Source organism: Mucor mucedo (genome assembly GCF_025094135.1).
Source record: "Mucor mucedo strain NRRL 3635 chromosome Unknown EV154scaffold_105, whole genome shotgun sequence".
NCBI lineage: Eukaryota > Fungi > Mucoromycota > Mucoromycetes > Mucorales > Mucoraceae > Mucor > Mucor mucedo.
In genome coordinates this window covers 140,829-151,899 of record NW_026252389.1, presented here as the reverse complement: position 1 = coordinate 151,899, position 11,071 = coordinate 140,829, and the positions used below count along the sequence as shown (strand labels likewise).

Genomic DNA, 11,071 nt, shown 5'->3' with positions numbered 1-11,071 from the left:
CAAAATTTCTATCGCGGTCAATTTTTGATCAAATAATAACCAGCAAAAATGCGATGAATTTTTGACCGCAATCGCCGCGACGGCGGTCAATTTTTCACCGTGATCGCGGCGATGGCGGTCATTTTTTTCACCGTAATCGCGGCGATGGCGGTCAATTTTCACACTTTTTGACCGTAATCTTCGCGAATGCGATCAATTTCTTCACTTTTTGACCGTAATCTTCGCGAATGCGATCAATTTCTTCACTTTTTGACCGTAATCTTCGCGAATGCGATCAATTTCTACACTTTTTGGCCGTATTTATCCAGAATGCGATACTATTATTGGTCGTATTTATCATGAATGCCATCAATTGTTTTACTATTATTGGCCGTATTTCAGCGGTATCCTTAAATTTTCCCTTGCTTATCAAATTTTATACCCTTGTATTATGAACAGTTATGTGTTTATGTTATGAAAAATTTTATTTATTTTTTATTAAATGTTTATAAAATAATAACGGCGAAAGGGATTATGGATTATGAGGTGAAATTACAGGTAAAATGGAAGGGTATTATACAAATAGAAAAGCTACATACCTAAAATTAAAAATATTAGTGGGTGGCTTATGTAGATTACAGTGCTATTTTATTTACCTTATCCTATCGCGTGCTTTGTATTGATACGTAAGAGTATTATACGAATAGAAAAGCTACATATCTAGAGTTAAAATTATTAATGGATGGCTTACACAGGTCACATTCATTTAGTTATTTACCTTAGCCTAGGCTAGCGAGAGTTTTGTACGCATTATATCTATGGACTACAGTGTTAGAGTATAATACAATCAAATATAATCACTGGCTTACATTACAATTGAATGGCTACAATCAAAAAGAGCAGGTTTAGTTAGTTGCACAGAAGAATATTGAACTTACCTTCACGGATGCGAGAAGTCCACTAACTAGTTTACCTTATGGTTAGGGATGGGATGGGGGCTGGACACCTCTATATTTACAAAAAAAATATATATATATTATCATACACATACATCAAAGCTAAATACAAAAAGATATTGTTGGGGAAAGAAAAGAAAAAATTTTATTTTAAGAAAAAATAGAAGGTTTTTTATACAAATTTTTTTAGTTGACTTTTAAAAAAACGGATCTAGGCATTACGAGACCGTTGACTTTTTCTTCTTTCACCTTCTGCATTTGAATTGGCAAGCTGTCTCTTCGCACCAGACACCTCCTCAGACACCTCCTCAGGCACCTCCTCGGGCATCTCCTCGGACACCTCGTCAAGCACATCGTCAAACACATCGTCAGACAAACAGTTGAGAATGTCTCTGCCAGAAGAGACTGACGGAGCATCGTCGTCTGGCATTCTGACCCGCCCAAAAGAACTCAACGTACTCATGCTGACATTGAATGTGGACGTGTTACCCAGAGGCTCTTCGGATAACCCCAAGCTGTCAAAGTTGTTGGACACGCCTGAGGAAACTGGACGTCGTACTGGCTGATCATACAATAAACTCAGTTAGATACCACATTATGAACCATTGTATACAAAAATATTACTTACTTTATCTGGGACAGCAGTTTGAATGGCTGAAATCAGCATACGACGTGCCATCCAGTTCTTGTCAGCACGGTACAGTGGCATCACCGGGGTGTGAGCTTCTGCATCCGAGATCATCTCAGCGGCGAAAGTTGTTGGGAATCCACTTATACCCACACGCTTGTTCCAGAACAGAACGATGCACTCAAACAAGGCGGTCATCTCCTTACGGACCTTGGCATCAAGTGAGCTCCATGTAAAATGTGTCAGCAATTTGTCACCGAGATATGCTACGACAAAATGCTTACACAGGGAATGGACGTGGTTGTATGATTCTGTTGCTCTGGCCGTGATATCCTCATCGCTGCAATCCTCAGACGAAATTGACTTGAGATACGCCTCGGTCACGATCTCAAAGTCTTCGATCTTGTTCTCCTTACGCGTTTCAATTGATCTAGATCCAAAAATTATCATCATGGCATCAATTTTTTCGACCAGACCATTATCCTTGTAGTGCGCAATTGCTCGACGGAGTTGATCTTGCAGATGCTCTATAAGTCGCAAAGTAAGAATATTAAAACCAAAATACTGTTACAAGATAAACCGAAAATGTTCGATATTTCATACCTGCTGACTCTACTGCGAGTGGCTTTTGGATGGAGGCCTTGCTGTTGGATCTTTGAAGCTTTTTGAGTTGACTGCAGCACTTACAATGTTCTCCAGATTTCAGGTACATGTGATTGCTCACGGCTACAGGAACATTACGAAATCCACGATTCATATCTGCAGTTAACTGAGCAAACTTAGTCTCCCACTTTGCTTCCATACGTTTGATGGCAGTTTCGTAAAGACGGATAAAATCGGCGTTGGATAATGCAATATTGTTGGGGTTCATGTTATAAATTTTAAAAATAATTATTTAGAATAATATCAATGATTTAGTATAAATGTTTAGTATTTATAACATTTTGTCAGTTACTTAGCTTCGATTTGTATGGTTCGCATACACCAATCACAGTATTGTATCATTAGTCTCCTTCTTGTTATTCTATACATTTGTTTATTCTTATTACTCTATACAAGGTAAACATAAAGACAATCAGATTCATTTCAATTGTTGTCAAGCCCACAATTGTCAATGGTTCTGATGCTTCTCTAAGCCACCCACACGACATAATGGCGCGTTATGTCAGCAACGTATATGTTTGATATGAGTAAAAATATTTGAGGATTTATATCGATTTGAACGAAGTTCTCGTATAACTAGTGATTGGGGTTAATAACTACTTTTTAAATTCTACTATGTTGTAGAAAAAATTAAAAGGTATATTTTTGCAAGCAAAGTTATTCAAATTGGATAATTTCTGATGGAGCTATGAACGATAGTAATATTAGCAGCATGTAATTTTTGATTGGGGCGTGGATTTTTTATGTAGGGCGAAAATTTTTGATGTAGGGGGAGATAGGATTATTGGGCTCGGGTGACATGTCTGGGGGGAATAAAAAATGAGTTTACAAAAAAGGAAATTCTGAAAAGTTTGGCGATAGCCAAACTTTTCAGAAATTTTGAGATATAAAAGCCCTCTAGAGCGCTCTAGATAGCAGTTTGTGTTAAAAAATTGTGTTAATAAAGTGTATTTTATTAAACTTATTTGTTGAATTTAAAAGATAGAGTAATAGTGATAATAATAATAAAAAACGAAGGATAACGTAAAAAATTCTAATTGATTGAAGCTGGACTTTGACATTTTTTTCTATCCCAAACACCTTCGCAGTCTTTACGCTTGCAATTCAGGCAAATAGGGTTTTTGCAGTTGGATCTTTTCATTTTTCCGTTGCAAAGAACAACACCGCATCCCTTACATGATTTCTTTAAAGTTGGGGGTTCTTTTGAATAAGGATGGTATGTTTGGGCAACTGCATTAGACCTATTGTAATCGGCTGTTCTACTTTGGATTTGAGGCAGGTTGTTATTGTTATATATAAATGACGCTGTTGTGTGTTGAGGAGATATTCTATAGTAATAATTGGTAACATTGGAACTGATAGATGAGGGATAAATTGCAGGCGTATTTTTCTCAGGTAACGGAATTTCCGTGGCAGGGAGTTGAATAGGCATGGTAGGAGCAGTTAGCACATTTTGATTATTACAAATATTAGGTAGAGATGGTATGACAAACGGCAAGTGTGAGCTGGTAGAATTTTTTTGCTGAATTTGGAGTTGTATATTTGTCATAACACTGTAATGAATTTCACGAGTGTTACGGGCAACTTGTTGTTCTTTCCAATGCTTGTAGTGCTTCTCTAAATGTTCTGGAGTTTTATAAAAGATTTTATCTCCATTGCATAATAAGTTCCAAGCTTTGGAAAGCTGATCGAAATTAGGATTAACTCTTGACGATGAATGCATAGCTTCGTTTATCATTTTCCCAAACAAAAGTTTTTCTTCCAAAGTATGAACAGCAATAACCGCATACTTTGTTTTCTGACGTGTTGCTACATAGTGATATCGACAATTTTTTTCCCTGAGGGTAGAACCTATCTTCAAAAAAACTGTGTTTTTCATTTTTGGTATTGTGTTTTTGTTTTCAATATCGAATTCCTGTCCATCTAAGCTTTTTTTTTTGTTATCTTCAGCAGCCTTTTCAATACACAGTCTTGTCATTTCTTCATCTGGTAATGGACATATACCGAATACTTCTTGAGAGCTACGGAATCTCAGTGCATTTACTTCAATTGCTATATGTCTATCGATGCTAAGATAGGGCATATCCATTGACTGACGCAGAAAGTCTAGATGCTGAGTTAACCAAGGATCGTAATGACCTTTGTACTCTACTCCAAATCTATTAAAAGTTCCAACGTCAAAGTTGTGTCGTAAACGATATTCAACCAACATAGCCGAAGCAAGTTCAGGCCCTGCACCGAAAGACCCAAACTTTCTAATAAGGTTTTGATGAACCCCCCCTTCTAAAGAATTTGTTCCTCTTACACATCTGTACAGAGTAAGCCCATACTTGTCTTTCTTTCCTTTTTGGTAGTAAAGCTGAACACCAGGTGGATCTGATACGTGACCTAGCTGTACTGTCTTCAAAACACTTAGAGCTTGGGACCAAGAAACTTTATCAAACAAAACTCGTCCTGACTTTGAGCATTTTAAAGGTCCAAAAGAAAGAAACAGCGATTGCAATACCGGTAGAAGTACATTAGGAGAAGATATTTTTCGTTTAACTCTCTCCCAGAGCCATTTGCGATCGTACTTCATTTTCATTTCCCACGTCTCGTAATTATCTTGTAAAGCCTTCGTAACCAATGCTTTATCAGCTTCGTCTAACACGAAAAGGCTATCACTGAATCTTTGCATAAACTCCTTATAAAGACCATGTTGCTTATATGGCTTTATCATATCCATCAAGTGAAATGCATCCTTTACTACACGTGAGTAAATACGATCATCATTACTACTTTCCGAGGTAATTTCATTGTCAATGTTTAAACTAGAGGTGAATAACACATATCCATGCTTAAATGTATTTTTATCCACACTGGTAGCGTTATCTTTAAACATTGTAGTAAAAGCAATATCAATATCCGCCTCACTAGTAGCCGAGTTTGATGCAGTTGTTGAAGGATTAATACGTGATTGAGACCTTAATACGCCTTGGATTGCACTAGAATTTTGGCGTTCGGATTGGGTGTTTTGAACCTCTGAACTTGTTGCAGTCATAAGATCAGCTTTAAACACTGTAATTACAAATTCAGGTTCGGTAAACGAACTTAAGGGCACTAAAGTCGGAACATCTCTTCTTTCAGTTGCTGGTAAGGCAATCCCATTATCTTGCTTTACCATGTATCCTGGCACATTTACTTTCAGAACTCTTAGAAGACAAGAGTTTTTCTCTACACTGCTATTGTTTTCAGGCTGCTCAATTCGACCCGAAGCAATGACATGCTTCAATCCTCGCGGTTTTAAATCAACAAATACTCTTGGAACACAATTTTTCGAAGTTATACGAGATCCAGCCTCTGGAACTTTCTTAACAGCTTCGAAAATGGCAAGACTAGCCCAAGCATCCAAGGCAGCATAGGCAATCTGTTCAGATGTGAGTGCCATACTGGACCAGTGACTTTCCCGCTCATCCTTTTTTATCCCTTGTCCCAGCACACGGAGAGCAATACCTGACAATGATAAAGTACCGTTGGGAATGATTTTTCTTGACGAACAAAACGAGCCCAACTCAATCTTTCCTCTGCAGCTAACGTTTAAGCTTCTCGAAAGTCTGCTCAAATCACCACCAATTTGACGACCAACCTTTTTTACAGATTCATTTTCCAGGATACTCACCAAAGAAGTAGGCAGAGAGGTCCAACATCTGTCAATGTGTAACACATATACCTTTTTCTGAAACGCTAATTGGACAACATCTACTTTGCAAATAACTACTCCTTGAGAATAGCTAATATCCCATTCACAATCAAGGCCTATAGCTGCTTCACCATTGATTCTTACTGATGATTCAATTTCTTCATGTAAATGCTTTACGGAGCTTTCCATTAAATCAAAGTCGCGACAGATGTAGGAGACTTTAACAGCATCAGGCAACTGAAGGTAATTACAGCTATTGGATCCATTACTATTCATTTCATCAACCGAAGTCGGCTTAACACCTTCTTTCAACGATTCGAATATTCCTTCAACAAATGTTTGGTCACCTTTGACGTTATCGGTATAAAAAGCGATTGGCATTTCATGTCCATAGTCAGTATAAGCTTTTCTCATTTTCTGAAAAGAATGCTTCAAATAGGACAATGCTTTTGATGGAACTAAAACTTGGTGCACAATTTCCTCATATTCGTTGGTCATGGTGTATAAGCCTGTGAAAACACTTGTATCTTCAATTTTAGCCATATGCTTTGGAAACTTAAACGAATGATCTCCTTTCAAAATCTTTCCATCCAAAAGCATCATATGCTTGTCCATCTTGGGTTGAAGAACCTCAATGATTGCTGTATATAATGTTCGAATGTACACAACCAGTTGAAAACTTTAAATATTTCTTAAATTCTGCACCAAAAAGTAAATTCCCGTGTCAGAATTTTTTTTCAAAAAATAAAACTTTGCGATTGGGCGAAAAAACAAAATACGTGATTGAAGGCCAGATGTTATGAAATAAACAACTGAATGAAGGTTTTGTGCACCTTGAAAACTACTTTAGCGTCTTTTATGGGGGTCAGGATAGCGATTCGTGCAGCTAAGCATTTTTATTGGATAACAAAATGGAAGAGACTTTTATTTTTTTGAAAAAATGACATGTAAAAAAAAACAAAATGATTAGTTTCTTTCATTTTCTAAAATTTTGAAATAACGATTAGTGTTATGGAGCCACCAGAAAGTACCGAACTTGCACTTGTTGATAAGAGAATACTTGACAGTGTCAATCTCAGTTTCCTGAGACATGTCAAGTAATTCCACCACAGTCAGTTTATACTTCAGCAAGTCCAAGATTTCTTCAGTTTTCTTGGTGAGGAGATTACCACCTTCGTCAGCTTGATAGACAGAAATGAGGCTACTGTCATCGTGAATCACGAAGGCTGGCCTGGGAACAAGTTCATACACCTCAACAACAGCCTGATCGCCGCGAAGTTTTACCACCTTTCCAAGCAGACGACGCGCCCCAAGAGAATCCAAGTCAACATCGAGAATAGCCGTCATGTTCAAAGCAATCTTCTTTCCAGCAATATATTCAGTACTGACGAATTCCCGATTAGCAGAATAGTACATGTCCTCACTGTACCTATCGAACCACGCTTTGACCAGACTACCACGAGTTTTCATACCGTTATCCCAAACAAGACCCATCGCAATACTTCTCAGCATTACCTCACGACCGTTAATAAGAGCCAAATCACGAGAAGGGTTTTGTTTGTTGGTCTTCATAACAATTGCCCTAATGTGTTTGTTAAATTGCTCGTTCTTTTCAGTTGCGAGAAGCACAGGAGAAGCAAATCGAAGACAATCCTCTACCAAATGGACTATCAAATGAGTCTTTAAACGATTACACAATGGACCACCAGTTTTGGCGTATGGAATCGTAGCACCATTAGATTGTTCACCAGAAAGACCATAGATCTCTTCAGAAGTAGTTTGACTGGGCACTGATGCAGTTGTCGTTGCTGTTGCTGGCTCTCCACGAGTACGTCGGTTACTGGGAACAACGGTACGATCAAGGTTATCCAGAGCAATAACAGTATCATCAACGGATTGACGCAATAAATCGAGATAGGCAGAAAAGTTGGTATGTATTTCACAGTTATAACACAATGAGCAAAGCTCACCAAGCTTGTCAAAAGTACTAATAACGTTATCCATTCGGTGGAATTGATCATTACGAAGGTTGAGGAAATCAATGTGGCCACGAGCAACTCTGAGAACAATTGGGAGCATCTGAATCATAAGTTTGAAGTCTCTTCCAAGAAAGCTTTTGTATCCTTTGAGATGCGTCGACAAATTGGTAAAAGCCTTAGACCCATACTTTGCACACAAAATACTAATGCGATCAACCTGCTTCTTGTTGAAAAAGCAATCAGCAGCTTTGTTGAACGTGTATTTGATTAAACCGAGACATAGGCCATGCAGAATTTCTACCGGTGTATCCTTGCTAGGATCCCAAGAAGACAACGTCAAAAGCCTTTTGCCAGCAGTTTCCTTGAAGCCGAGGTCCATCAAGTTTTCGACCATGATATAGTCACCCTGTCTGTTACGAACACGTATCGAGAAATCAGTACTATCCGAGTCATCGCTTGGAAATAAACTCATCCAGTGACCTTTTTCTCTTGGAACTGACATGTGTTCTTCCGCCGTGGTAATTCCATTAGGATCAAAAGCATCAGCATGTCGACACCAGAAGCATTTTCTACACGGATAAGTAGCTGTTGAAGCTTTCAAACAAGAAACCTCGGCATGACGAGGATTGTCAGCCTTGATAAACAAAAGAGGAGCAACAACAAAGACTTCTTCCTTGAGAATAGCATCAAACATCGGCAGACCAGTTTCCAGTTTCTTTAAATCGGGGACAAGGGAAGGCAACTGTTCCATAGCAGTATGGCTATTTGATCCACATATAAAAAATTGATTCAAATAATGATTGGCAACGCTAAGAGGAACAGCGGCAGGATTCATCGACCACGAATCGAAACAATTCCATTTTGATGTGGAATTACCACTGGTATCATCAGAGAAAAGGTTGTACGGAATTACTCTAACGACCTGGTAGTTTGGCGAATTGGGATTTATGCTTCTTATACGTGATCTAATGGGCAGTGGACGCTTGTACTTATTACCAGTATCAATCATGTCATGATGAGCGCGAATCAATCGAGTATTAGCAACAACATCTCTAGAACAAAGATAATCGTCACCATTTATTTGTTGTAAGCTGGTAAATGCATCGAAGGATTCATGTTCGGCACGAAAGACATTATTGATGTCAAGGTCGGTTATGGGACAGTGGAGAAGGATGTCGTATAAACAGCACATTTCAAGATTATTATCGGGTTTAATTGGATACAAATCAACGTTCACAACTTTTGATATTTGGAATATCTTGGCCACTTTAAAATAATGGCGATCACGAAGAGGAATATTGCTCTCAGACAGCAAAGAGACTTTATCCGATACCCAGAGTTGAAGATTTGGACCAGTAATTATTATGGGATGCTCAAACAATCTATCACAATTCCACTTTTCACCTTGACTTAGCTTGATTCGTTGGTTAGGTGTTCGATCAGGAAGATCTGACAGGAAACCAGACATACAGGGATTACCTACGAGAAGTCGCAAGTGTTCAGATACATCATTAAGAAACAAGTCAGGCTTTGATGCGACAACAACAGGAACAGCGGGTGCAGAAGCAGTTGTATTTGTTGTTGCAGCAGGATCAGTGGCAGGAGCAGAGGTATTGGCAGAAGCAGAGGTAGAGGCAGGAGCAGAGGTAGAGGCAGGAGCAGAGGTAGAGGCAGGAGCAGAGGTAGAGGCGGGAGCAGAGGTAGAGGCAGGAGCAGGAGCAGAGGCGTCAGCTGCTGTAGCAGTACCAGATGTGCTAGTTGATGTGGCAGGTTCAGTAGGTTCGACAAGAAGTCCGCCCTTATCATCTTTCGCACAATGGGGAGCATGAGGAAAACAAGGTATACAACTTTTCTTGGATTTGTGAAATCTGGAAACGCTGTGGGGAGTGGGATAACCACGGAAATCATAAATAACATCAGAAGGATCCAAAGCTAGTTGAGCTCTGTACTCTTTGATTGCAATTTCAGCCATATATTTACCAAAATCAAGAACTGATTTGATTTGGACTTCTGAATACTTAAAGCTACCAGACTTGAAGAAAAGAAGGGCATGCATTATGTATTCATTTTTGAAAGGATATGCTGGATTGTCGTTGACATCACCACTCAAATCAAGATATTCATCATTACCATCATCACCACCATCACCATTAGAGCCGTTGTTGACGTCGTTAACAGGAACGGGAGGTTCATTAGATTCGCTATCATCATCAGATTCCCCTCCGTTGTTAAAATCATTGTTGAAATGGTCAAAGGCATTACCACCATCGAATTCTTCTTCACCATCATCACGCCCATCATCATCACCGTCACCATCATAATCATCATATTGATTTTCATCAAATTCATTTGCAGGTTCAGACAATGGTTCGGCAGTGCGTTCAGGTTGGATTGGTCTAATGTATATTGATGTAAGTAATTTGAATATATTTAACAGCCTTAAATAACTTTACCTTTCAATGGACTCCATATCAGAACTACGAGATTCGCTTAGCGGGATAGTAGGTTGTTCGTCAGAGGTATTCCTACAAATAATAATGATAAGTACAAACTGACTATTTTTAAATTGATGAAGACGCTCACTTACTGTTGTTGGATGTCATTGGCAGGTAGTGATCCTTGATTGGACTGAATTGCCTCCAGAAGTTCTAAGTGGTGTCCTGATCTTTGATGCACTTTAAAAGAGTGTCGATTAATTGTACTGTATTTACATAACACACACGTTTGCTCCTGAGGCGGTAAAGCAGGTTTTGCACGGAACTTATTTGTTCCAGGTGTTTTTTTCATAGTGTTTTAAAATTAAAGTAAGTTGTTTATAATAAAATAAAGAATTTTGATAAAGTGCACTCTGGGGATTGTGTTTGGTTTATATATCGTTCAGATCAAAAAATGTGTTTAATGCTTAGCTTATGCGGACATAAGCTGTCAATTTGATTGGTGCAATAATTTACAAACGTCATTGCGGAACGATATTTTGTCACGCAACCCAACTTTCTTAGGTCGCTTTTCTTTCTCTTAAGTATTTTTTTTAACCGTGGCGTGTCTTCACAAACGCGTGATTATTGCTTGTAATATTATGATGCTTATGAACAATGGTATGTCATAGAACATCTGTCATAACAATACTATCATAAGGCATTCTACTAATTCTTCTCTCACATTCAATTTAATCAAAGTCAAACGCGAA

At 38.5% G+C, this 11,071-nt stretch overlaps 2 protein-coding genes across 2 annotated transcripts; both read right to left on the bottom strand.

Moving 5' to 3' along the window:
* Positions 1–1,146: 1,146 nt before the first annotated feature.
* On the bottom strand, positions 1,147–2,434 carry EV154DRAFT_567500 (uncharacterized protein; the record flags this gene model as incomplete). Its single annotated transcript, XM_051606023.1, has 3 exons — positions 1,147–1,497; positions 1,564–2,090; positions 2,167–2,434. The coding sequence occupies 3 exons, from the start codon at positions 2,432–2,434 to the stop codon at positions 1,147–1,149; spliced, it is 1,146 nt and encodes a 381-aa protein (XP_051453913.1).
* Positions 2,435–6,790: 4,356 nt separating this feature from the next.
* On the bottom strand, positions 6,791–10,887 carry EV154DRAFT_520931 (uncharacterized protein). The gene is made up of 8 exons (XM_051602857.1): positions 10,472–10,887; positions 10,338–10,409; positions 7,295–10,280; positions 7,190–7,267; positions 7,111–7,168; positions 7,013–7,086; positions 6,971–6,988; positions 6,791–6,946 (listed from the first exon to the last, which is right to left on the bottom strand). Exons 1-8 carry the CDS (start codon positions 10,669–10,671, stop codon positions 6,872–6,874), a joined length of 3,561 nt encoding a protein of 1,186 aa, XP_051453912.1. The 5' UTR covers positions 10,672–10,887; the 3' UTR covers positions 6,791–6,871.
* Positions 10,888–11,071: the final 184 nt, after the last annotated feature.

Bases quoted from the DNA above. Each gene is read 5' to 3' on its own strand.
- EV154DRAFT_520931 (XM_051602857.1), bottom strand. From the start codon at position 10,671: ATGAAAAAAACACCTGGAACAAATAAGTTCCGTGCAAAACCTGCTTTA. The intron at 7,268-7,294 runs GTCAGTACTGAA...ATTGCTGGAAAG, and splicing joins ATTCTGCTAATCGGGAATTC to AAGATTGCTTTGAACATGAC. The intron at 7,087-7,110 runs GTAGCCTCATTT...CTGTCTATCAAG, and splicing joins CTTCGTGATTCACGATGACA to CTGACGAAGGTGGTAATCTC.